This window comes from Melospiza georgiana, chromosome 7 (assembly GCF_028018845.1).
Source record: "Melospiza georgiana isolate bMelGeo1 chromosome 7, bMelGeo1.pri, whole genome shotgun sequence".
In the NCBI taxonomy this organism is placed as follows: Eukaryota; Metazoa; Chordata; class Aves; order Passeriformes; family Passerellidae; genus Melospiza; species Melospiza georgiana.
Genome location: NC_080436.1, coordinates 29,728,769 through 29,756,562, shown reverse-complemented (window position 1 = coordinate 29,756,562; position 27,794 = coordinate 29,728,769). Strand labels below are relative to the sequence as shown.

The 27,794-nt window shown below is 43.6% G+C and overlaps 1 protein-coding gene across 1 annotated transcript in view; it reads right to left on the bottom strand.

Annotated features, from left to right (window-relative positions):
• Positions 1-1,484: 1,484 nt before the first annotated feature.
• The window catches only part of SLC15A2 (solute carrier family 15 member 2), a 39,338-nt gene continuing 13,028 nt past the window's right edge, over positions 1,485-27,794 (bottom strand). Inside the window, exons 7-22 of the mRNA XM_058027451.1 lie at positions 26,034-26,111; positions 23,339-23,421; positions 22,274-22,360; positions 21,874-21,963; positions 21,492-21,536; positions 19,221-19,253; positions 18,095-18,183; positions 16,293-16,374; positions 14,253-14,378; positions 13,726-13,890; positions 11,067-11,113; positions 8,852-8,962; positions 7,702-7,798; positions 5,100-5,246; positions 3,973-4,077; positions 1,485-3,139 (exon numbers count right to left, since the gene is read on the bottom strand). Coding sequence (XP_057883434.1) covers positions 2,963-3,139; positions 3,973-4,077; positions 5,100-5,246; positions 7,702-7,798; positions 8,852-8,962; positions 11,067-11,113; positions 13,726-13,890; positions 14,253-14,378; positions 16,293-16,374; positions 18,095-18,183; positions 19,221-19,253; positions 21,492-21,536; positions 21,874-21,963; positions 22,274-22,360; positions 23,339-23,421; positions 26,034-26,111 — 1,562 coding nt within the window. The 3' untranslated portion in view covers positions 1,485-2,962. The remainder of the gene's footprint in view (positions 3,140-3,972; positions 4,078-5,099; positions 5,247-7,701; positions 7,799-8,851; positions 8,963-11,066; positions 11,114-13,725; positions 13,891-14,252; positions 14,379-16,292; positions 16,375-18,094; positions 18,184-19,220; positions 19,254-21,491; positions 21,537-21,873; positions 21,964-22,273; positions 22,361-23,338; positions 23,422-26,033; positions 26,112-27,794) is intronic.

The following is a 27,794-nucleotide window of genomic DNA, read 5'->3' as shown; positions in this document are numbered from 1 at the left end:
CTCCATGGAATCAAATCCCAAACCTTTTATCCAATCTTAAGTCCATTTGAAAGTGATGCAAGGCCTCCAAGGATGGAGTTGTGGCTCTAAAACTGGACAAGTGCCCCTACAGAAGGGGCAGCTCACTGTTAGAGCCCCCAGCTTGCTCCTGGCTGGTTGTGAGCATGCCAGTGGAAATCCCTCCAAACTGGTGGTGCATTCCAAATAAATGGGTCCAATTTAGCAAAGCTACAGCAGCAGCTGAAGTGAAGCAGTGGGGAAGGATGATACCAGCAACCAAGCAGGCAGATCAGAGAAGGGAAAAGCTTCCAATAGGTGATGATGAGCAGGTGGGAAGAAGTAACCAGTTCATCTCTGAGAGAAATGTGAACAGAGCCTCACAGTCCCCCCAGTAATTCCTGGGAGGGGCTGCAGAAGCAGCCCCCGGCCTCATGCTAGCACTTATTTATAGCATTGCCTTCCTATTCATAATCTTCCCAACTGTGAATTGCAATTTTTCCTTCCCCCAGCATTATGGTGACAGTTTGGAACACGGAGATATTTGGAAAGGGGCAATTTGGCATCAGGAGTCTAAAAAAGCAGATACAGATGACATCCTAAATGTATCTTTTATGAGTTTGGAACGATTCCTTTAAATTAAGCTCAGAGTCTGTGACAGCTTCTGGTAGTGTCGCCAATAAGGAAATAAAACAAAAAAAAATCAAGAGGTTCTCAAGCATATGTAGTCTTAGAGATCTGGAGACCCTGCTTTCCCTCCTGCACCTTTGAACTGCTTACCAATGCTTCCCAGGGAAAGTGCTTCAATAATTTTGTCTCTACACCACATATGCCCTCGAACCCCAACATACTTTTAAATTCAAGGCTTATAAAAAATTAAATGCTCCAATAATTCTAAATTGTGTTTGTTCAGTGTTACTGGAGCCTGGCCATTCCTTCAGTTTGGGGATTTTTGTTTTGTTTGCAGTGGGTGGAGGAAGAAATGCTTTCTATTAGTGCTTCAAATTGGAAGCCAGTCAAACAGCATCACAGCAGAGTGATTCAGCAGCCTCTGAGCCGATTCACAGTGTGTCATAAAATGGGATTAGGAAAACAACAATGCTTGGAGGAGAAAGAACCCACACAAAGAATCACAGCAGGAGAACAATACCAGAAAGAACAGAGGGGAATAATCCTCACTTGGCTTCTGTGAAGCAGGTTGGATGACCTAATTGGTGGCTTTCAATGCCCTTCATTCTCCATGGAGTTGCAGGGTTCAGCTGCCTGGATCCAGCCACCACAGCTTAATAAATGTTTCTGCATGGACTGAACCACCCCAAGTGTTCCTGCGTGCACATCTGCAGCCTCTTCTCATTTATCTGATGAGACCATGGTCCCCCTCTGGCACAACCCCAGATGCTACTTCACAGCAGGCAGGAGATCATGCAGAACAAGTGCTGAAAGTCCATGCCCACTTAGGACGGGAAGCAGAAGGATCAATCTTAGGCTGTGAGTTAAAACCAAAAAGCTGTGTTTTGTTAGTGTTACTCAAGAAGATACACACACACACACACACTGGCAGCACATCAAAGGAGCTGAGGTGGTGTCAAACTAAGTGTATTTCCTAGCACTGTCCTGAACAGGAATTAAATTAAACACGTATTTTGTGATCTCCGGAATCCAAGTATCAGTAACCACCTATGGCCACTGCCAAGATGGAAGAGGAAAGCATAATTTAAAACTTATTCTCTGTGAATCTGAAGATCCTATTGACAACCTTGTTTTGAATTAGGCCATACCTGTTACAACTGTGGCCTTGAAGTGACAGAGGAAGGCAGGGACTCTCTCAGGAGTTTTACTAGATCAGCAGTGGTTGGATTACTCCTATGCAGAACATGAAATCACAGCTTCACGCAATTGAGGAAAATCAGACAATTATATCACAATTCCAATAAAATTGCTATATCCAAAGTCTGGTAGAGACAGACAAACAAGGAGGAAAAAGAAAAATCTCATATGCCATGGTCTCCTCTTGTAGACTGAAAAAATGATAAAGTGCATCCTTGTAAATAACTCACTGCAGGATGCCTGGAATTTTATAGAAACTACTGCAACTTGTCTCCCAGTGGGGAATAACTGAGGCATGAGATAAGAAATCAGCCATATCCTAACTTGTAGTGACAGGTGCTGTAAAAGGAGATGCCCAATAAAGGCTTAATGTATAGGAAGATGGCAAATAACTGTCTGGAATTCTGAAATATGAAAGCATAAAGCAATTCTCTAATCATGTCTAATCAAAGAACATCATCAGTTGTTAAAAACTTCTAGGGGAAAAAATGGGAGAGGTGGCAGCATGCTTGTCTTCGTCAGCAGTGTTTTGGGAATATTTTAGCCTGCAGAATTTAATTCCCTGTTATTACTTCTGAGCCTGAAGGTGAAAATCATAAATCAGGACCATTCATAACATGCAATAATGGGATGAAATACTCATAAGGAGAGTTACATGATGAAATCCTTTGGGATTGTGTGTAACCCTTACAGTCCTTGATGATAGCATTAAAAATCCTTCTGTCACTAATGTCTATTCTTCCCTAATTCTTATACTAGTTTTTCCTCTTTCTTCTTTCATAACATTTCCAGATTTTTGTGTCATATGGCATTCCTTCCACCCTTCCTCCCTGCTGCCCTAAATATATGTTTAAGGCAAAATCATAGGAAAGGATTCCATGCTTAAAAAGATGGGCAGGTTTTAAATTACACTGCAATTACTACTAAGGGCTTTTAATACCTGAGGAGCTTTCCCAAGGAGTTTTGTTCTGATTTCAGGACCCCCATTGTTTTTATAGAGGGCCGTTTGGTCCCATTTATAAGGTGGTTACATTTTGAGTAACAAAGACTGCAATGCTCTAAAATAAAATACCACTGTCCCCACCCTTCTTTCACCTTCTCATAACTGAGTTAAAAAAAAATCCCAACCCATGATGTGTTAGAGCTTTGTTTTCTGAGTAACAAGACCAATCATGTTTCCTCTGCTTGAGGTCTCTCTCTTCTCTTCCTTTTCTTCTAGGTCCTCTGGATCCACACTGACATAGAAATATCCCATGATGGAGAAAATAATGCACACAGCAAAGAGGAGAACAGTGAACAAGACAAATTCAGCCCACTAGGAAAGAAAAAAGAACAGCAGGTCAGGAGACCCCAGACTCTCAGTCTGGAGGATATCTCTGCACTTTCAAGTGCTTTTTAAAGAGCTGGGTGAAAATCATTTCTTAGTTTCCAAAATGGCTCACAAGATGGAAATTTTCTCATCCTGTTTTTCTGATAAATGCTTGTACACATAATGCAATTACAAATATGTGATACCTCTTGAAACAAAACAGCTTGAGTTGGTTTCATTAAATCTTTTCTTACAAATCTGACTGGAACATACCCACCTGGACTTTTTTTGCCCACAAGATTCTTTTGGGAGAGGCAGATTCATGCTGGCCAGAAATAAGCCTCTGTTCAGACCTTCATCATCCCAGAAGTTTCACAGCCTGAATTAAACTACCTCTGCAGCCTGAATTAAACTACCTCAGCCTGACATCTCAGGGATGCCACAGGCAGCCTGGCAGGATTCCCCAGGTGAGACCCCTGAGGAAGAGCTGAGTGCCCACGGCTCTCGTGTCTGGGGAGCACTCAAGGTGTGGCTGCCACTGTGTCCGGGCTCCAGGTGCAGACACAGCCAGCGTGCCTAGAGCTGAGCTCCAGCAGCATTACCAGCACAGGCCAGGTACTTCCAGCCCCTGGAGGGCCAGGGAGGGCCAGTGCTCCCCAGGGGAGCTCCACTGAGGGCCCCACAGAGCAGGGGCAGGGGGACAGCTCAAGGGAGCTGCTGTCAGCTCAGGAGCAGGAGCCTGGGGCTGGGCAGGGAAGCTGTGCACCAGGACATGGCCATCCAGAAGCACCAGAGGCCTGTTGTAAAGCACGACCTCTGTTTTAAGAGCCAAACCATACCTGTGCCATTGGTGCAGCCTCGGCAACAATGAGCACAAAGGTATTCCCCACAGCCACGGTGAGCAGCCAGCCTGCCTGCAGCACTGACTTCATGCTGGCTGGAGACTGAAAAGAGGAGAAGGGCCTGATCAGTGGGGACCGCGCTTGCCCTTGGGCCCTGCTTCACCCTCTGCAGTCCTGCCCAGGGCAGGCGCCACTGGGCTCAGCCTAGGAGGAGAGGGGGGCATTTCCTCTGTGTGGAGTGGTTAATCTGTGGTTAATCTCAACATCTGCATACAAGGAGCTTTCAGAACATGGACAGGAGGACACATGAAGAAGCAGGAGGTGCTGTTGTTGCAGAGCTGAATCCGGGTCATCCCCAACCTGCAGCATCTGAAATGGTACCATCAGGACGTCCAAGGAGCCACACAAGCCCTGCAGCTTGGAGTCTGGTGCCATGTGGCTGTACACCTTTGGAAAAGAGACTGGATCTTGATGTTAAATTTCCTGCTGAGGACAAATTTTTCACATCCCATTACAGATCATCCCACTGCATTAATCATCCTCATTAATAAACATCTGCACCTTACTCCAGGGATAGATTTGAGCAGCTTCAGTAGCTGTTTGACCATGTAATGTCTCAGTCCTCTCTTCTCATCAACCTCCCCAGACAACAATCAAATCATCCCTTTCAGGTTCATTACCCCTTGCTCCCTTGTTACAACCTTGCATGTTTAGACCCCTTCAGTCTCTCAATTTTAAGCAGGTGCCAAGTCCTCATGCCACCCTGTAGCCCTTGAGATACCTTGCCTTTACATCACTGAAAAATACATAGCACAAAATACTTCACTAGGAGAAAACCCTGATATTAAAATATTCAGAGTTTTCCCGTTAACTATCCAGTTCTGTTCTGTGTTCTCAGGTTTACCAGAAAAGGATATTTCCACGTATCACTGAGAACAGGTACCTTCAGAATATGAATTAATTTAGCTTGAGGGCACTCAGAAAGCTGTGTTACAATCCCACTTTCAGCTAAAGGATAGATAACATTGTTAGTGTCATGTCAAAGGAGGCATGACAAGTCAATGACAGACGCAGAAATAAATCTTGAAGTCTAATTGTAAGGTCTGTATCTTTAAGTGGAGTACCTGAGAATAGGAGAAGGCCAGACCTGTAATGGAGAACATCACCTCCCCAGCAGATATCAGTAAATATTGTGGCAACTGCCAGGCCATATGGACATTGTTGGCTTTGATGTCTTCTGACTTCCACGTCTCAACAGCACCTCCAGAAATCTAGCAGGAAAATAAAGGCACACTGATTAGTTGCTGAAAGATCAGATCTTTCTTTGCCTGGACAACAGCAGCAAATTTACCAAAAAACAAAGTTTTAAGCAAAGGTGGAAAAAAAGCCCTGCCTTTGAAGCAAACTATGGCTCTCAACTCTGCCATTTCCAAGCTTGTTGAGAATAGGATGACTCCTGCTGCACAGGGCAGAGAGAGAAGGATGGAAGCATTCCAGCTCATTTAGGTACCACAAGAATTACCTGAATTATTGCAAACCAACAAGTTGTCTTATGTAGTGGGGCTGGGAAAAGCCTGTGAGGCTCCAGGGCAGAGCCTGTGACCTGCAGCTGTCCCCAAGGCAAAAAAAGGATGAGAGGGTAAGTGCTCATTGCATCCATGTGGTCACTGCTCCCATCTCATCAGCCCTGTACAACTTCCCTATGATATCACTGACACCCAAACAAATTCAGCTCAGGAATGCCAAGAGTAGCAAAGACTGCTCCATATTAGATCTATTCAGATAGTTATGGTAGCTGTATTCCTAATTATTTTTGTTTCTTTTCCCAGGTGTAATTAATACTGCCTGTGATGCACAGAGGCTCAGAGGCTGAGAGAGATTTGACTAGAAGCCAGGAAAACACTAGATTGAAATGACTTCAGGCAGAAAGCCCTGTGTTTAAGAAGAGTACTTGGGAAAATACAAGGGGATGTTTACGAGATGTTCTTAATCACCAATCATTGCCAGGGAGGCAAATCAAGAGACTGTATTTCAGCAGGCTAAAAGGGGTGAGAAGAGTGCTGTGCATTGCTCTTTAGCCCATAAAGAAATGTCACAAGCACCATGCTGTAACTGCACACTGAGGAAGGCTGGGTAGAAGGCAGCATCCCCATGATTTAAGTTTCACAGTTCAGCTACATTAACAGACTAATATATTGTATTCTTGGTTCTTCTATATGGCACTCCTGGCAGAGGAGCAGGGCTCAGTACAAATCACTGCAATAATTAAAAGTGATCTTGGCCTCAAGCAAACTAACTCTCTACAGAAAGCAGAAACCACAGAGAGAGAGATGGAAAAACAGAGGATGAAAAATATTAAAGCACTAGCACAGGGTTGGGAAGGGCTGGGGCACAGAGCCACCCTGAGCAGCCAGGGCTATAGCAGGGACTTATGCAGATGGGACCACAAACTGGAGTCCTTGGCGTGACATGGGACACATTTACCTCAGCTGGTCCTGTTACCAGAGGCTCTGGGGAAATTTTCTTAGTGTTGTATTTTTAATGCAACTTCTCTATCTGGTTTCTCATCTGGTGAAAGAGGCTTGCAGCCATGAAAGAGGGGTCTGGCCAACATCACTTCAAGTGTGTGTGTTTTATGTACATAAATCTCTGCACTCACAGATGGCAGCATCTGCTTGTTCCCTCCAGGGCTATACATCCCACTCCAGCTACTGGAATTGGAAAAAAAAAAAAGCCAGGTGCTTCATGGCTATATTTTTCCCCCGACGTATTTGGACTCTGCAGACATGAACAGCTCCCATTAATTGCCCAACAGGGAGATGCCACTGCCAGGGAGTAGCTGACAACACTTTGCTCTGCTCATCACAACACAGCAGCCAAAGTCCCAGAGGGCAGCTCAGCAGTGTGTCCTGTCAGACCCAGTTTGTCTGGTGCCTTTGTGGTGGAAAGGTTAAAATGGGAACTAAGCTGATCACGTTCATCTCCGTGGCTCCAGCCAGCTGGACCAGGGTTGAAGCAGTGTGTCTGAGAGGTTGGCAGGCAGGGAAAGGAATTCACCCTCTCAGAAGTGCTCAGACCTCATCAGGGCGAGGCTGTTCAGAAAACCAAGCCTTGACTTTATACTAGGCTCCAAATTAGCTGTACAGAGAGTGAGAGGAGGAAACAGATGTACAACCTCACCAACCTCCTCCCTCAAGACTTTGTCCCTCTTCCCCCTATGCATTATCTACAAAATCTTGGAAGATCAGACTTTAGTTCAGTAAGCTGAATGTGAGGATAGAGCAGACTGTTTCTGCAAATTTTTTGAGTGTGAGGCACCACCAGGTACAATATTTTAAAGACCACAAACAGAGCCAGCTCTTGGCAGATGGTAATAACTCTTTGCAGTGCTCTGGGTCAATGTTAACTGCTCAAGGATGGCATGAGACCAACACAAACCACAGATCACATGATTTTCTATGGTGGATTTCTATCAAGGAAAAGATTTTACTTCTTTTTAACCCATGCAATCTGACATGATCACAGTGGAAGGTGGAACAAATACCTACCCACTTCGCTTATGTAGGTACCAAAACTTTTTACAATCCCTTTGATAACAGACTTTCTTCAGAGGGCTGCTGCCCAGGGATCAGAAAGTGGACAAAGCAAGTAAGAGTCACCAACACAGGAACAAAAGCACTACCAGAGAGTAGAAGAAGAGTGTGTGACCATCACAGGAACACTTACATTAGTTATCACAACGGTGTATGAGGCACCAAAGTCAAGCAGCCCCAGCTCCAGGGGGAACTCTCCTGTTTCAGTTATGCATTTTCCATCATTATATCTAGATAAAAGGATGAAGTACAGTATTTCACAGTTAGTTCCACAAAGAACACAGAGCAGAGCTATCAAACATGCCCCTGAAATGGAGCAGGGAGGATGCAAGATGTAAAAATACAGTAGTGTTTATTTACATCAGACAATCGCTGGAGTTCTTGCTATCTTATCCTTCCAGAAGCACTTAGCCACTGACTGGAATTTACCTAATGACCCAGGCCATTGCTAACATTTTTAATGGTTTCTGCTCTTTCTTAGTGCTGATGTAATTTTTTTCCTCCCCTTAGGTTTTATTTTCCTCCCAAATTTTGCTGCATTTCTTCAGGAAATCAGAAATGTGGACCCAGAAGCAACTTTGTTTCCTTTCAATAGAGCAAATTAGCCTTCATATTTGTTCTTCTGATTTTGGATGTGTGAGATGGCACAGAGGCTCAGTAGCATTGCCACAATGGCTGCTGCGTCCTACTAAATTGCAGCAATAAATATTTTGGATGGAGCTGATGCAGAGAAAAGCCATGAAGCTTGTTTTGAAACATTGGAAATGCTAGAAATACCCTACAAGAGCCAACTCCAGTGCTGCCAAACCAAGGCCATATGGAGGCCCTGTCTAACAAGCCCAGCCTGCAAAGCCATGTAATGCTACTTGATGTTCTCAGCCCACATGCTAACACTTGGTAGCATGGAATATGAACTGGCCTTTCCCTGAGAGCACCCTAACACCAGGAGCTTAGGCCTGAGGGAGTAACAAAATAAAGCAGGCACTAAATGGCAGAGGACACTTTACCATGTCCCACCTTACTCCACTGACAGATGCACGGGAATGGCCAGCCTCTTCCCTCCAGGCCCCCACATAATGTGAATAAAAACTTCTGCACACACATGACTGGCCTGGAGCACCTGCTCTGCACTGAGTTGATAATTCTGCTTTTTACAAACATTTGCCCCACAACCACATGCCAAGACAATAGCAATGCAGGTTTTGCTATTAGGCTGAGAAAAGTGTCTTTGTACCCAAGGAAATGCCTCAGCAAGGACCTTCAGCTCGGGAAGGGAGACTTACATGTCCCTCTCCAGCAGTGAGTACTCAGAAGCACTGTAGTTTTTCTGAACAGCGATGAAACTTTTGCTATTGATAGTGAGGTTGACATCTTGGCTCAAAGCATTAATGAATCTACAAAGAAACCATATTTCATTGACCTGTCACACAGGGCAGGAGAAGCATAATAGCAGACACTTTAGAAGTTTGCATATTCTCCCAAAGCATTCTGTAATTCCACAAGTTCATGAGTCTCTTCTGCAAGTCACCAAAATATTTGTCTGATTCATTGCCTAGTTTTTTCAGTACAAGATTATTTTCCCTGTCGCATAAGTTTACCCTCTTACTCTTTTTTTATGTGAAAAGTGACCCTCACTTTTTGTGGTCTAGAACCTCCTGGCAACCCAGTCTCAGAGACCAACAAAGATTGCAGCAAATTCTGAGGAGGCCATGAAGATGCTCAGAGGGCTGGGGCACCTCTCCTGTGAAGACAGAGTGAGAGAGTTGAGGCTGTTCAGGCTGGAGAAGAGAAAGCTCCAGGGAGACCTCAGAGCACCTTCCAGTACCTGAAGAGGTCCTACAAGAGAGCTGGAGAGGGACTTCTTACATGGGTGTGGAGTTATAGGACAAGAGGGAATGCCTTTAAACTGGAAGAGGGTAGAGTTAAATCATGTTAGATTTTAGGAAGAATCTCTTCATTGTGAAGGTGGTGAGACACTGGAACAGGCTGCCCAACAAAGTTGCGCATGCCTCTTCCCTGGAAATGTTCAAGGCCAGGTTGGATTGAGCTTTGAGCAACCTGTTCTAGTGGGAGGTGTCCCTGTCCATGGCAGGAGTGTTGGTACAAGGTGATCTCAATGTCCCTTTCAACCCAGACCATTCTGTGACACTGTGCTGAGTGGTCCATGGCTGTGTGAGGGGACAGAGTCTCAGCTGACCACAGGAAACTCTGAAGTTACGCATCCTGATGAGCAGCTGCACCATGCTGGCAAAGAGCTTCTACCAGCGACAAGGAGTTTTCTAGCATAGTAAGATATCTTCATCAAAACTAAAACTTATATGGGAACAGTTTGTTTGGTGTTTTTTCATAGACAAAAGACAGTTTCCTTCTGGCAACTCAAAAATTGATAGTAAAACCAAACGCTTTTCATTTGACCTGTTTTAAGATATTTTTGTTTTCAGTTCTTTAAATGGGGGTGAAATCCCTGAAGTTAGTCAAATGCTTAACAGAAGTAAAGTTTTAGTGCAAAAATAGTTTCTTCCTACTGAAACTTCTTTACAAATTCTTAAATGGAAAGTCTGAGGATTTGGTCAAAAATCTCCACAAGAAAATATAAAAAAAAATCTGACTGAATCAGGCTTCAAGGTGTTTAGTCAATAGAAATCTTCACAAGTACAGGGCTATGAAGAGATACTGCTCTCCTAGTTTGTCTATACAGGCTTTCAGATAAAGGGGTTGGACATTGATTTTAAGGTTTGTTTTGTTTGGTTGTTTTTTTGTTTTTATTTTGTGGTGGGTTTATTTTGTTGTTTTGGGTTTTTTTTCTAATTTCACCTTGCCCAAATCCTCTAGAAGGTCTAGGTGGAATCCTGGTTTTTTGGAGTTTTTTTTTGGGGGGGGGGGGGGGGGGGGGAGTTTGGGTTTTGTTTGTTTGGTTTTGTTTTAGTGGTTTGTTTTGTTTTTTGTGGGTTTTTGCAAATTTGCATCTTCTGCACCTCAGCAGCCAGCACAAACCAGAACAGGAGTGTTCATGGACTAAATGGAGTAGCTCAAATTAGGAAGAGTGCACTAAGCAGAGCCCAATGCCCAGCTGAATTGTTTATGAGGATGTAAAATTGTTGCTGCATCCATTTTAGCAGAAACTTGTGCATGAGTTGGGGTGAAGACCATGGGTTGGCCAATTTGCAAAGGACACAGCAACAGCTCCTATCCAAATTGCTGCTTCCCTTTCATCAGTGAGATGAATTTGCCACTTTTCCAAGGAAGGAGCTCTTTTATGTTGCCATCAGAGCCCAGAGTACCCTCGGCAGTGAGCAGCAATAGTTCTCAGCTCTGCATGGCATGTGTGGGAGGTGACACTCTGTCAAGCCTCCACAGCTGACACCCAAGTCTTGCATGAGAACTGCGGACTGGATTCCAACCAGAGAACATCTGGGCTATGTTACATACAGATGCATTAGACAAAAGCACTTTCCCTCACCCAACCACCGCCAAATCCTCAAAAAAAGCCATTCCTACCTAACAGCTGCCAAACCATTTTCTGGCTTTGCTTCCAAGTCCGTAATCTAAAGAGAGGAAGAAAAAAAAAAAATCAAACATATTTATTAATGCTGCCTTACAATGTGTGGCAGACAATAGGGGTATCTGCAGAGTTACACATGTGCTGCAAAGCCTGTGGAAATCAACTGGACTCTCACATGAGCTTTACATCAGGCCACAGCTGGGGAGCCCTGGTACAATGAAGCCAATGGCAAAACTTCATCTCCTCCAAGGGCTTAAGATGAGATCATACCTTTTCTCCTCATCTCTTCTGTAACAAAGGTTACTGAGTTTCAGCCAGTCACCCTTCTACTGAGGCATGTAACACTCTCCAAAAAAAGTATTTTTCTTGGTCTTGAGCTAGCAAGAGAGCATTATCCACATCAGCATCTTTCAGTGACTAGTTACAATTAAACTTAAGTGCCTTACTCCTACAAAATCTGCAAATGCCTAACTTTCAGACCCTGATTCTTGTCATATCCACGGACTTCACAAAAGTCTAAAGCTGACAGGAACTGCTAGGTTACTATACTGATGATCATGCATCACTCAGGCTTTCCCTGATCCTCAGTACTCAAGAGATTAAACTGTTGCAATGTCCAGGCAGAGAGTAGAAGAAACCAAGATGCTTCTTTGTGCTCACAAACAGATCCCTGCAGACAGATCCCTGCAATGGCCATCTGGATGGGCACACTGGGAAGTGAGAGCCTCTCTCCTGGAGACCACAGCTAAAACAGCAGCTAGATAGTTAATCAACATTCATTTGGAGAAACCTGTTTGGTGTACAACGCTGAAAAAACAGAGTTAAGACACAGCCCTGCCCTGGAGGTTGTATGTCACAAAAAAAGAACACAAAGCAAAGCTCTTGGCGGGTAGAAATCCAGGGCTGTGCCATGTCCACTGAAGATGGCAGGGCAATTTCAATTTGCACTGCCCACAGATGGAACCCAGGCAAGCCAAGAGGGACTTTAGAAACTGGCTCTCTCTCAAAATTTTTTGGCCCTTTCTCCACACTTTTTTTCCTGATGCAAAACCCTGAGTTTCTGAGACCAGGGATCCAGAATTTCAGTATATCTATTAATGTCAATTGTACTTCAGAGTAATATGCTACCCACAAATAACACATGCCCTAAATAATAAATAGCCACAGTGAATAATAAATGTCAGAGCAATAAATAATAAATGGCAACATCATTTTTTTTTCCATGGGAGACACATGGGGATGAATACTCTCATTCCTTGCAGACAGACCAGCCAAACTATTACTCGTTTTCACTGATGATCCCCAGAGCTCTCAAATTCATTTCCTGCCTACTCAACAGCCCACAAAGGAGAAGAAACCAATTTGAGATAGGATCCTTCCAGGAAAGCACTCACACCTGAGTGAGTGGGCCAAACCCAGCAGTGAGGGAGGTAATTCGAGGGCGAGCCCTGGAACACAGCAGTGATGCTGGCACTGCTTTCCTTGTGTTGCACTGCTGGAAAAGTATCATTTATCACACTGTCTTCCACATCTCCCTTATCTAGAGCTGTGAATGACAGGTCAATAGCATCACCCAACAGCACAGCTGCTTCCCAGCACATGAGAGCCTGCCTGTGCCAGGGTGGGCATTAATTTAAGCACAGTCTAGACAGCTGGGGCAGCATAGATGTACTGGAGCTCTGAGATTGCTATGCTCCAAACCTGTTGAAGGCTTTGGCTTCTTAAAGACTGTATGGAAATGACAAGTATCCGTTTCCTAAAGAAACAGCACACATCTTTCAGGGTCACAGGGAAACTTTGTGTGATACTGAGCCCCAGACTCCAAATCATAAAGTCTGCTCATCACCAAAAAACTTTATGCTATGACAAAATAAATTCTTTCAATTAATTTCAAAAAAGTTATATGGTTTCTACTGTATAATATTGAATGCTTAGTATGGCTACTCTGCCAGGTAAAAGGGTCAGGAACTGCAAAGAGAATGGATATTTCAGCATGAGGACAGATTCTGACTGCATATGCACACCTGCCACAATGTGCAAAAACACCATAAATTTCAAGAGAGCTTCTTAAGATACAGCTATGCATATTGATATCAGAATCTGCCCTGCACATCCCATATGTCCCTCTCTGATTGTTGCAGAAATACACAAAAGTCCAAATACAGCCAGCTCTGCTGCACAGCCTGAAATGAGCTTAATCATTTATTCTGTTCAGCAAAACAAATGGGCCTTCTGTGCTTTTTCACTAAACACTTGCAATAACTAATCCCAGAATCATTCCTCTGATGCTTTTATTCCATGGCCAGCCCTAGAGCCTCTTTAACATCTTTGCTTTATAGAGCCATCTTTGGGGGAAAACCCCTGGCTCTGTTTCCCCAGCTCTGCTGCCTGGCAGGCATGACTCTGCTCTCCCACTGCAGCACTCAGTGGATTAAAGTGTGCCCAGAATCTCTCAGATGCCACAACGCCTCTATTAATCAACCAGCAGAAATGTGTGCAGATCCAGTGCCTCTAGCTAAGAAGTGAGTTTTACACCATCTGAGAGCAATCAGACAGACATTGCAACTGAGCAAATGAATTAATGAGCCTATTACCCCATTGTAGCATCACAGCCATTGAATTAATACTGTATTTACACTTCCCTCCCACACTCACTAAGCGGCTTGATAGGCTTCCTTCTGCCTCAAAAACAATTAAGCTGTATACTGATTTTTCCTTCATGGTGTAGTTAAAAGCAAGAGTCAATCCTTGATGTTGCAGGGTGAAGTGAAGGCTCTGTTGCTCTCCATTCAATATTAATTTTGAGTACTCAGCTGGGTTCTGTGGAAGAAAATAAACTTGGTTACACTTTCTTCAGATAAGAAAGGATTTGTATTTTCCTACCAGGTGCAACACTATCCCCTCTTTAAGGGAGACTGTAATCCTGTTATCCTTTATTCCTAATTACAGGTGAATGTAAGGTGTATCCTTTGCTGGGAAATTCTTCTCCAAATGTTCAATTTCTGTTTCATACAACAGAGATATTATGCTTCATTTGTAAAGCTATTCCCATGCACTTCTAAGGCAATGGAGCAGAACAAGCTTTTGCATCTGTGGGCTTTATTAGAAAATGCCTGTAAAAAACTCCATTCTTTCTCCAATGACATACAAGTCAGGCCTTTCAGTCCCAAATATATGCTTACCTGAAAGGACTCCACAGGCTGCTGAAATAGGTCCTTGTCTTGGATTGCCACTTGAACAGGGTTCTTTGCCAAATTCAGGACCCGAATTAAACTTTCTTTTGGGACAAGGCGAGGCATATCGGTTTCCTAATTAAAGTAAAAGGCTTTAAGTGCCATCTGTATGCTTTATTAGCACTTTAATATCTCTTCATTTTTAGCCATAATAGTCTTCCACTCTGTAATGACACTTTCCCATCCCTTCCTCAACAGAAGTTGCACTCAGAGGAAACTGAACATAAATTATTTTTAGGGAGGTTTCCTCATAGTAGCTCAATGGCCAACCCATCATTCCTCCCAAAAATTGCTCTTCACACCACTAAGTGTACAGACTGCACACCTACTGAGGAGGTAGAACAATGTCCCAGCTTTCATTATACAGCTCCCTTGTGCCTGGATTTAACCAACTGCCACATCAGAATGGAAAAATTTGTGCTTAGCTTTCAAAAGCAGTGACCAGAATAATTATTTCCCACTGCAGTCAGTGACTGGGAAAAGAATCAGACCAAAAGTTAAGTAGTTTTGAAAGTCCCAGTCCAGCTTCATGTCTGTAATCAGTGCTTTTGCATTACTGTACACCTTGCAATCTATACAGCTGACTGTACAGATATTATTCCTTGTTTTCTGAGAGAGATAAGCTGATGCCTCCAGCACTGAGGTATCTCCTTCTGTCAGGAACCATTTCCTAGAAAGAGTACATCAATCAGTGTCAGCCTTGTACTACCTGCAGAGCTATTTTTTTTTTTAACTTCTCTTTTTTCTCATTTTATTTTCAAGTAGCTGCAAGCAATACTGCAGAGCTATTTATTTTTCTTCTATCTTATCTGATAATTTGGGTATTGCAGGCAGGGCATTTTGAACCCATCTGGGTGGGGAGACACACTGCCAAAGAAGTCAGAATGAGCTGATTTCCTTGTATCCATATGCTGCTCTGGACCAACAGGCCTGCTAATATTATCCAGCAAATTCCATTACTGTAGCTTTTCGCTTCTGCTACCCACAGTCAAGTGAAGATGGACCATCTTACCCTCCTCTTTGCTGGATCTTAAAATGGCCTTTAGGGTAAGATTTTCATGCACAGGCAGAGGGAACCTCTCACCCCCAGCTAGAGCAAACTTTGGTGCTTGGCCAGAGATGCTGGTGGTGGCAATGAGCATTTCTTTGCTCACATAAATAGATCAGAAAAAAGACCTGAACTCACAAGTCTCATTTCAGTGGGAGGCTTGTTAGGGGATTCACCTGAGGAACCAGCAGATGTTAATCCAGGGCCGTGAGCCAGCCACTCTAACAGAACGTTTTAAGTATACATAGAAGCTTTAAAAATTAATCCTACAGTAACTTTTGTGAGACAAAGGTCAGCCAAAGTCTACACAATGCTGGTCACGAGCCAGAAACAAACAGTACAAATCTGCAGGAGCTAACATGGAATTTATAAGAGATGTGCTGCCATCCTCTCTGGGGATGCCTGGCAGTCCCTGATGTCTGTGTCAGCATTCACTTGCCTCTCCAGAGAAACACTTTGGCTTGTAAAAAAAGCCTTCTCCATCATAAAGCAGGAAAGTGATTAAATTTTAAAATTTTAAAACAATTAAATAAAAAAACCAAAACCACCACACACACACAAAAGACCCCAAACAGAAAAGAATAGGCAAGCTACAGCAAGAAATAGGAGAGAGAACAGACTACCTTTTGGAAATTAATCACTAGCATTAACTAGATGTCTGTCAAGCACTTTGACGATGGAAATCTAGAATATAGACCAATACAGATGACCAGCACAGCAAAACTGCAAAGACTAGAAAGAAAGACACAGAGACAAAGAGAGGGAAAAGTAGACAAGGTAAGAATTATCATTAGCAACTGGATCAGTATGCTCAATTGTAAAGAAAACATTACAAACTTTGATCAAGGAGCACAATGGCTTAAAGGATTATCTACCAGACATCACTAATAACAACCCATGGAAAGAAAGTATTTCTGAGGAATGCCTTGTGCTTTACTTACATTTATTTTGACTTCTATAATGGCTGCAAGTCCAAACGCCAGCCCTGCAAGGATCATACCTGTTGCCATTTTCCTAATAGGTCTATGGAGCAAATGAAAGAGGCGCCATTAAGGAAAAAAAAAGTAATTTAAACTATAGAATTCCATTCCTCAGAGCCAAAGAGGTGCTAAACCTATGTAATAAACTGTCCAACAGGTGGCACTCAGGATGACAAGCTGTTTAAATTGCCAATCTCTTAACTTAAAACTATTTTATTATTCTGCATGAGGCCAGCACTGAGGCCTGTTAATACTGATATGCCATGAAAAGAGTTCCTTCCTTGCAAGTTTCACATTATCTTTTTCCCAGCTCTTCTAGTGGGAATAGTCATGACTTTATGTTAATCCATGATGTTGGAAGAAGCACCAGAAATTACATATCTTCAAGTCCCTTTTGGGAAAGGCAAAAGAAAAGTAACATTCTATTTAGCAGTGGGAACGAGGAATAGAAAAATGTGTAGTTTTATGTCATCAATGTTTCTGACCATCTGGGGCATCATTCTGGGTTATTTCTCATGCCAATACATTTACATTTCTAGGAAATAAAGAGCTTTCTTCTAAACTCAAGGCAAAGCTAGTGCAATTTTACCAGAATTATGTGAGAAAATCTGATATTATATAAATCAGAATAATACATGTCCAGAACAGCAGATTCAAACTGAGTATTGAGTTGTTGAGATTTGAGACAAATCTGGTTCTAGATTCAGTCATCTCCTCTCTTTAGTCCTGGCATTTAATCCTGGCTGGTGCTTGAGTTTCTGTTGCTGGGTGAACTATTCTGTGATCTGGTCATCAGGCAGGAAGTTTTATCCAAGTCAAGGCACAGTCCAGGCCATGGGCTCACAATGGTATCAGGGAGAAGCACAGCCTCTGATGTGTATCCTCCAAAAGGGGCACCACTGCAGTACTGGAGAATGTTTTGATATGTCTTCAGGTGCAAGTAATTCAGATCGTGGGAAAGGACCAGCAGGGTGAAGGGGGAGGCTTCTGAGGCACCTGCCACCTCCATTTCATGTGGTTTTGTCTGTCCAGCACTTCAGTTTGGATTAGGAACATGCTTTTTAAGCCAGTCACCCCACTCATTACCCTTTCCCATGCTATGGCTCACATGCAGAAGTGGTGCTGGGGCATTAGAAACTTGTCTCCTTTCAGCTGAAATTCCACTGACAAAGGCACTCCAAGAGCACACATAATGTACTTCCACTGCTACAGGGCATCAGTCCACAGAGGCAGAGTACAGATACTCTGAAGTTAATTCACACAAGTTGCATAAAGTGGGTCTCATAAACAACCTGAGGTGTGCTTCTATTACACTGCACTTCTTGCTAACATAGACTAAGGATAAAATGCTTGGCTCTTGTGGAAATCTCCTTATGCACTCACTGGTTCAGATCCTAGCCAGCATGAGACCATGAATTTGGTCCCATGGGGACTTTTCAGGGAGGGAATTATTTAGGCATGACCTGGGAAACAAGGTGGGAAATATGTTGATCAAATTCAAAGTGAGACTACTTGTATCTGCTTTTGGAAAAATCTTTACAGAGCAGAATCCAACATCACTGAGTTTTACCCTCTGCATTTCCATGAGAAAATGAGTCACTTCCTTCTGTGGAAGAGGGTGATGCTGCCTCTTGGGACTGAAGTATACTCAAGTATTGGGAAAGGTGAATGGAGAATTGTGTTTCTCTTCCTTAAAAGCTATTCTGCACACTTACAGCAAAAGAAAAAGCACAGATGTATCTGCACTGTCCCCAGGTACTTACGTGAAATTCAATTTGCACATGTTTATCAGGGGGTAGAGCCCAAAGTCAAAAATTGGGATGAAGACAAGAATAAGAAGTGGATTTAAGAACTGCAATACAAAAGAATGGGAGTTCAGTGACTAGAAAGCAACTTTTAGTAATTAAACCCATAAAGCACTGTCCTCCAGAAATAATTCCATTACAGAAGGGACATGGACAAACACTTAAAACCTCCTTTTAAAATATAATCACAGTTTGCAGTTAACATCTTCTGCTATTTAATTTTCACAGGCATGAATACATTTTGTTCATATCCTCCCCTCCAAGAGGCAAGCAAGCATCTCCAGTTTCCCTGGAGAGAGAACTGAAAGATGATGTTTTTAAAGAGTACAAACCCCACTGACAATAGAGACAGGTGACCTTTGTTGCTGTGGTGGGACCTTACAACAAATCAGCAACAATGGAAACATCCTGGGACTCCAGGAAAATCCCAGAGGAACAGGCACTATTCTGTGAGATTGGCAATTTCTCACATTTCAACACAACTGAGTAATCCCCCAGGAATAAAATTTCTCCAGCCAGAAGTGGCAAAGCAAGAAAATAGAGAGCAATGAAGAACAAGCAGGGAGAAATGTTGTTTCAGTTCCAAAGGAAGATTTCAGGAAACAGAACAGCTTTGAATTTCTCCAGAGCTATTCACCATAAGAATTGTAATCAACTGTGACAACATAGCACCATCTTGCTTTCATGTTTTCATCTCCCCTGCAGAAAGGGAGGAACCAAACATATTTCAAGAACAATGTTCATCCCAGGACAGGAGCCTGTTAAAAGGAGATACAGGTCGTATTATCCACATGCCAGCACTAGGTCAAGAATTATTATGGTGGTATGTTACCCCACACCTCTGCACTGTTCTGTAGGAGTCAGCTTCTGCACTAGGACATCCTCAGGGTCTTCTGAACCCCAAGCTTGCAAAGCAGCCTGTGAGCAATAAGGCAGAGGCCACACCACAGCAACCAGCAGGAGCACCTGCTATCACCTTGAAAAGGAGCAGAGAATGGCCACTGGTCCCATGAGAAAAATATAAATGAGAGCAAAGAAGAAGATACATTCTAAGGGTTATTTCCTACCCTGTAGTATCTTTTACCTGCATTTGGTCAGGCTGAAGGACATATATTCCCTGAAACAAAAAGATAGTCCAAGTGATTCATAAACACTATAACATATCGGTGCATATGGTAAATAAGTAATCGGTCCCAGAGAGGTCTTTGCAGCCAAGGTGGTTTCCTCAAATGCTTTATGTCGGCTTTACTAGCTGATATTGTGCTCTTGACACTTTTTCTCTAAGGACACAGTGTTTATTAAGATCATTTTGCAGAAGGAAGCTGCACTCAATCCTTGGTATTTGGCAGCTGTGACACAGCTCGTGACAGGTACTGAGGCCCATCCTTCAGGCTGGCTGAGCCATGAACTGGGTGAGGGGAGGAGGATGGGGGTGTTAGTGTCTGAGCTGGGAGGCAGGCTTGAGCTTCCTCCCTCCCTGCTTCCACAATGTGAAAAGCCCCAATCCAATCCTATAAGTGAGTGCTCTGAAACTTCAGGACCTTGTGAGCTCTCTTGGCATTTCTCCCAAGTTCCCAAAAGGATAACAGAAGACCATCCTTGAGCCAGTGGGCTGCACAAACACCTCTTTCCTCCCCGCATCTGCATCTAAGAGGTTTTGGACATCTGCAGATTCCAGGTTTGAGGCAAGAGTCCTCAAGGCTGTAAGAGGTGCCTCACACTTGCATCACTATCCCAGCCCCACAAATGGGCAAGGTCAATAGGGATGGATGGATGAGGGATCTGAGACTCCAAAAGGAACCATGGACCTGTCTCCAGGGAGGGACTGGTGGTTTTCTGAACTCCATTAAATGCTTTTCATTTGAAATTAAGATGAAGAAGATGGGGGGAAGGGTTCAGGGTCAGGGGGAAGAGTGCAGAAGGGAAGAAATTATGAAGGAAATAATGTATTTCCAAGAAAATACTGGGGGTTCTCTGCTGTCTGCCAGTCCTGTCCAGAGCAGACTCTAGACTGGCTGCCTGTCTCTGCCCACCGCTGCCTCCTGGGAGAGTGTAAAAATACCAGACAAATACCCCCTCCTGCTACTTTGCACACACTATAGAAATGTGCCATTAGGAAATGAGCCTGCAAATACTTCATCTGACACTAAATCATTCCCTGTTTGACTCCAGACTTCCTAGCTGAGCCCTTGTCCACTGAACTGAAAGTCACAAAGTATTATGAACATGAACTCCAACAAGCCTAAGGGTGGGATCACTCCAATGCTGCAGTTAATTTTCACCCTCTTGAGGTGGGGTAGCTCATGAGGGGAGAGCAGAGGAGACTGAAACAAAAGCCAAGGAGCTATGCAGGTTGGTGTGACAAAAGAAAACAGAGCCTTGAATCTATCTTTCCTCACCTGGGAGAGGCCAGTAGTGACACCTGGTGATACTTACCTCTCCTGCTAATGGATCACTAAGTGCATGTGAGAAAAACACCAGAAAACTAATGTTTTAGATATACATCACATAGACTGCATGGACTTTGTCCTGTCTTTCTGAGGTGGATAAATATTACCCAAGGTGTAGTCTTTTTCATGCCTCATTTGAACTAATTAAGCCTAATGAGTATCACATATTGAGAGCCCAATTTTTAACAGGAATGATATACAAGGTCTCAGATTTGTGGCTTTAAGACAATTTTAAACTGGAAAACTGACACTTACAATCCTAGATTTTGATGTGAGCATCTGCAGACAAGATCTAGATGGCCTGTTAAAACATGTCTAAACAGACCTAGATGGCCTGTTAAAACACATATGGGGCTGAAAAACAGCCCAGTGTGGGGACAGCTTTGGGCAGATAGCTGGTCTACATTTATCTGCTACTGTAGCCATTCACACCTTTGAAGACCTTTATGGAAACTAGCTAATTAATCCCTGTAACATCTTTAACCTATACACAAGATTCCTGCTGGTTTTGAGAGGCTTCATTAATGTATCAGCAAGTGATCCAGTGCAGAAATGTACAACAGCTCTAGTCACATCTTAAAAGGGCTGAGTGACTTGTCTGCCTTCCATGGGGGCAGCAGGCTGAAATCCTACCTGCTCTAGGTCACAGGGCCACTGGCTGCCAGCAGGTCAGCACCCCTGACCTTTAGGCTGCTGATGGCACCCAGCCCTCACTTCTAGCTGAGCTGAGCTGTGATGAACTGAACATGGCTGCATAAACAGAGCCTCTGGCTTCTCATCACCACAAGTGAGACTCACCCAGATTCACCAAGCAGATGCTCTTAGTACTGCAAGACTCCGGTTAATAAGCAAGAGCAGGGATGTTACTACTAGTCTTACCAGCCCTGATGACATTAAGTACTTACAAAATCAGCATTCATTTTTGTGGCTTGCAAAGTCCACCTGGATCCCTAAAGAGAAAACAGACAGTGGTGAAGCCTTCAAGATGTTCTGTGGGGCTAGAAAACATGGGGACAGAGAAGATGACAGTGAGGGAGCTCTTATTTCCCATCTATTCCTTCCCTTCCCTGTAACACCTGTCATTAGGCAGGGCACATTCTCCCTTCTCATTCTTCTGTGCCAGACACCTGGCAGGACTCTGAAGGGCTGACAGCAGTGATGGTGGAAGGCCCTGGACACTTGGCAGGAATATGGCCTGCTGTGTCCTCAGGATGCTTTCACCTTACCCCAAAAGGACAGAGGTGCCAAGCGAGGCTGGCAGGCAGAACTGTACCCATGGTACTGTACCTGCTGATCAAACAGGGCCCAGAACATTGGCAGTGGTATGAAGAGGAAGAGAACACGAGTCACCATTTTAACCTCCCCAATCAGCTGTTTCTAAAAGGGAACAGACAAAAAGGTAAGGGTGTAAAGCCAACAGGGTGATTCAAGCCACAAAGCATAACTCCATTTCTTTCTGCATGGCAGTTCTTCATTGCTCTTCCTTGTGACATTGGACATATTTGCATTTCTACATTTCAGTGCAGCACCTAAACTGTCCATTAAGGGTCAGGAGAGTACAGATGTGGGAAGGGACAGGAAAATTCATGTGAGGAATGGTGTGGCCAGGCTAGTCCTACTCTCTCTCCTGTCTGTCTGCCCATCTTCCCCTTCCCACTCCAAACCTACCAGGTAGAGCATCACTCACTGAGTATTTTTCTGAAGCCCAGTCCAGCCAGTGATCTCTCTTTGGAATCTCAGGGGAGCGGTTTTTCAGCCGGTTTTTAAGAGCAAACTAGGGAGAAAAATGGGTGAGTAACTCATTCATGCCATGCTTGCCCTTGTCACACTCCCATCTCAAGGCTACCTTCCCCATCTCCAAATATAAGCAGTGCCAGAACATTGAGGGGGGTTGGTTGCTGGATACCTCTAAAATCTCAGATTGGAGGCTTTATGATGAATTGTCTGCAGGGAAGTTTCTATGACACCGGTTGATTAAAGGTATGAAGGGGGAATGAATCACAGAATCACTGAATCTTAGAATATCCTGAGTTGGAAGGGACCCACAAGGGTCATTGAAGTCCAGCTCCTGGCCTGTTTATGCTCTGTGCTCCAGTCACTGAACACACTTACAGAAAAAGTGGCAGACCTCACTTAGAAATCCTGTCTTTAGGATCCTGCCTGTTTCCCTAAGGTAAATCTGGCACTAGGACTGACCTAGATAAAGAGAAAACATCTGCTGTTAGCAACAGCTTCCTGAAATAGAAACATCATTATCCACCTAATAATAAAAGAGTATTTTTCACATACTGTATTCAGCTCACACACCATGAAAAACAATTTATAAGGCTCTAATGCAACTTCAGCAAGTGTCTCTTGCATTTACATGAACTTGCTGAATGTCCATAATGTGAATGTGTGCTATTACTGTCTGTTGAACTGATAAAGTTCAGAAAAATTATTCAACTGAAAAAAAAGGGAGTCATATATCTGATACTCTCTGAGTTTCTGAATTTTCCTTGCAGTTCAGTTTCTACCAGCATCTGCCACTTGTGGTTCTACTAGGTGGACATCAACTGAACAGTTCGTGGAGCTAAGGGAAAACAATTGAAATGCTGAAAAAATAAACTAGGACCTAAATATGTTGCTGATTCCTTACAGCTCATCAGCAAGACATCCCAAAGCAGCTAGAGAAGAACTCCAAAAGTCACCTCCCCTTTCTCTTTGCACCTTTTTGTCCTCACGCATGAAAAAGAAAATCACACACACTTACACCGATGCATTTGCACACTTCCAGCAAGACATTTCCTTGTGGTGGTGTTTTTCTGTACAGTCCACTTCCAGCAATGAACACAACTGAAAAAAAGATTATTATCCAAATGGGGATTCACATGGCTGAAGCTCAATCTGCACTGGCTTCTGGGAAGGATCACCCACCCCTGTATTCAACAGAAATGCTCTGCCCTTGGGGCACACAGGATCACTCTTCTAACTAAATAAATATACAGGAGTCCTTTAATGCCTACAGATGGAAGAAAATGCAACATCCTACAAGAGGCAGTGTGATCCCTAGAAAGTCACCACTGTGCTAATATCTGTTCTGGCGCAACAGGTACCTCCACATCTAATTTACTCTGGGAACCAAAACTTTGAAAATTCACTTTGTCTATGCTTTTTGTAGACTAAACTTATAGTACAATCCACATTTAATTGCTGCACCTCATGTTGGAAATCAGCCCTCACTCACTGGAAACCTGTGAGGATTAATGCAGATACAACACAGGCTCTGTGCACTTGCATCTCACACGCATTTCAATGGAAACTGCCCAAAGATCCCTGCCTCACACAGAGATGTTAACAGAAATTACCTCCATTTATAGTTTCCACAAAGGGATATACAATTTAAGATACCGTTTTATCCTGGTTTTCTCCCTCAAAGCACAAAGAATATCAGAATGAGACTTTAAAATCCTGTCAGAGATGGAGTCACCTGATTGTGTGTAATTTATCTGGTTCTATGAGAGTCTTCGAGGACACTGGAATTCCAAAGAGATAAGTGGGGAGAAGCACCTTAAAACTGAGCATGAAATCCATATAATTAACTAACCCGAACTTTTAAAACTAACCCAGTTGTCTGTGTCAGTCCACAGGCAATGGAGAATATCAGGTACCTCTGTCCTAACACAGGAGGCCTGAGACACTGCAGGGAACACACTTTTGCTTTTACCTGACTATGAAGACCTCTGGCATCCAGGTTTGACTTGCAGAACTTGAGACTCTTCTGAAGTCAGTTTAGGTGAGTAGCACTTTGTGCAAAGTCACCCAGAGTGGGTAGCTGCACTACCTAATTTTCAGCATTTCCCTGTGAATATGTTGGTGCTTTTAAAAACATGATCCATTAGGTTTGCTGAACACCTCTTGGTGATGCCATTGACTCCTTTGGGAGCTGATGTTCCTGCATTAGGTTTAGAATTTGGAATTATTGGGTATCAATCTACCCCATCCTTCAGGAGCAGTAGCAGCCCAGAAAATCTTGCTCTAAATCTGCCTCTAAATCTATCCTTGCTTTCCATCAACACAGGCAGAGGGCCAGTCAGGGCCAAAAGGGTATTTTCTGCAGTTCTGCATGCTACTCACGTAGTCAAATATATCACTTCCCAGAGCATTTTAGCATGTTACAAAAGAACAGAGAGCTGCTTTGCCAGGCAGGACGTGGAATCTGGCAGCAGGACACTAGCTAAAAACACATTTCCACCGATGCCCTCACTGAAACTGCAACATTTACACGTTCATTTTCCCCTGGGCAACTACTGCTGTGCTAGAAACATTCAGCACAGCATGGTGCACACAGTGGGGCCCTAAACTGATAGGAACAGGCCACAGGGGAAAATAGAACACTCTCAGGCCCGTGACCATGCACTTTTTTGAAAGTAATTGCTGCAACATTAGCTGTGGCCTGATGACATTTCTTCAGTTTCCTGATTCTTCTCCCTGATGGAAATTTGAGTGGAAACAGCAACATTCACGTTCTCTGGGGGACAAACTTTTCAAATCCCAGATGCTGCAGTGAAATCACACAACTGCTCGGTCTCTCAGTGAAGGTAACAAGCTGAATGAGAAGTCACCCCATGCTCTGTCAAAAGCTCACATATGCAGTATAATAAGGGAACTGCTCTTCTCAGAGCTTGCAGCTGTGAAACTAAAGCTGATGGGGTGTCCTCCGTACTGGCTACCAAAGGAGTAACATTAAAAACGGGGAGATTGTTGAATGTTTTATAAAGGTTGAAGAAGAAATCTTGACAAGTACATAAGTGGGGCTAAGATGCAAGTGTTAAGAAGCACAGGGATTGTGGCTGTCTCCTGACACTTGGATAATAAGGATTTTTTATTGCAACGTAATAATAAGTTGTCACTGCAACTGTGGGAATTACTTCAGCCAAGCAAAGTAAGACAGCTCAGAACAAACTAACATCTCATCTAGCTCCTTCTGCAGCACACAGATTCAGCAGCAGCAGAAGTCTGAGCCATTGAAGATGGCCCTGATCTGCAGGAAGCCCATGGAAAGGTTAGAGGTGCCATGTTGAGCTTCTTTTCTATAAGCTGGGGATCTCTAAGGACTGCTCAGATTGAAGTTCAAAGGCCATGTCTGCTCATAGGCAAAGCTGCAAGCCATCAGGTGAATCATTTTGGTGCCTTCCTTTGCATTAGAGCAAAGCAATTATACTGTGAATCACCCATGAGACCACCCCCCTAACAGTACCACAATAAAAGATTAAAGTAAAACCATGCTCAGCCCACCATCAATCAACTACTGATATTTACTGCTGTTCTGAAGTGGGAATTGTTAGGTGACTTTGAACCCTTTCATTTCCCATCACAGTATCCATTCAGATTAGTGAATTTGTGCATTTTCTCATTTATCCATGGACTCAAAACTGGTAACTCCTATTACCACTATTTCCACTCACCAAGTGCCAACACCATCAGTGCTGCTGGGACACCAAAAGCCAGTGCATAACAATCCTCTCCAAAACATTTCACATCCCCTGAAAAAGAAGTCAGAAATAAAAGCAGCTCATTACATCTAGACTTATGTTACTGGGGCTTTTGATTTCATTCCCTAAATCAGTCACTTCCCCTGGTTTTAAATCTTCTTTGCTGGTGCTTGACACTGTGAATTGAATCTCCTTGAAACAGTTGTCCTCCCTTGATGAAGACAATTTGGAAGCAGGGTTAGTGTCTGCCAGCAAAAGCAGCTGATAATGGAATATTGATGCAAACAGTAGAAGGGAGGGGGCAGACAAATAGGTATAAAGAAGTACTAGGAACTGTAATTGAGGGAAAAAAGCACAACATTTCAAATAACCTGAAGCCATTCTGTATTTGACTAGATCTAAATAACCACTACTGTGCTGCATCAGTCTTGAGTGAAAAACCTGAATCTGTTTTCATAGCGACCTACAGTGGACAAAGTGGGAGCCAGTGCCTGCACTGTGTAAGTGGGAGCCCAGGAACAGCCCCAGAACTCCAGTTCCCTCTCTTACCACCACCAATCCCACTAGGGCAGCCTGCTTCAAATGTCAGGTCTTGCAGCAACCCATTAGGAAACCAGGTGTGTTACAGCACAGGTTGCATAACTCTGAGCTCTGGGTCACTGAAACCTGTGCCTCTTGGACCAGGTCAGTTCTTGCATGGTGCTCTGCCTGCAAACAGCAAACCAGCAGTGGACTCTGTGTTTGAATGCCAGGGGCCAGACATTACTGCATTCTCACATGGATAATGACAAAATGGCTAAAGTAAGCCAACAGAATTAACAGGAGACCAACCCATGAAGCCCTCAGCTGCTCATGTTTGTTGTAGCTGGAAAATCCCAGCTGCACAGCTGTGTGCATGCATAGCATTTATTTACTTATTTTCAGCAAATTAGCTAAAATCCAACAAAGCTGAGAGCATGGGCTCTCTGGGCACACTGAACTTTTAGCATGTTAAATGAGTTGGACTTCTCTACCAAAAAGTATATATTTCATATTTGTACCAAATGTCTACAAACTGCATTTCCTGCTCTTCCAAGAAAAGATTTCACACTTAGCAAAAATATTACTCTTTCCCCATCCTCTCCAGTTCCATGTTGCAACTAGTTTATACTGGCTCATGTTTTGGTGCTTCAAGGAACTGGATTTTCATCTGCCCATTGACTACTTTAAGCAAAAACCCTTCCCAACTGAATGCTGACCAAGAGACACCAGAGAATAAACAAGTAAGAAATACAGCATTTGTCTTTGTCCCTGTGCATGGTGTAAACATGAGACAAGAGCCTGTTGAAATGACACTCCAAACAAACAGAGCTTTCTGGAAGCCATGGAATGGAATGGAAAAAATGGCAACTAAATGTGAAGACTACCTTGTCCCTGTCCCCATCACCTATGGCCTGCTGCTCTGCCCCTGTGCCCGTATTTAGAGTGTGCCAATCCCTTTGGCTTCGAAGCGCTGCAATACAATGAACTAAGTGCAGCAAGGCTTAGGGACTAAAAAGGGTTTTGCAAGCAGGCTGGAATATAAAGTAGGTCTTAAATGGGGCATAGGCCTGTGCTTTGTCTTCAAGCCTAGTTGCTCAGGGCAGCAATCTTGCAAGCAGATCCACGCAGACAAGCCTGAGTGCCAGGTCAGAGCCCTCCAGAAGTCAGCAGCACCCCGTGGGAGGGAGAAGGTAGGACTTTAAAACCAGCCCT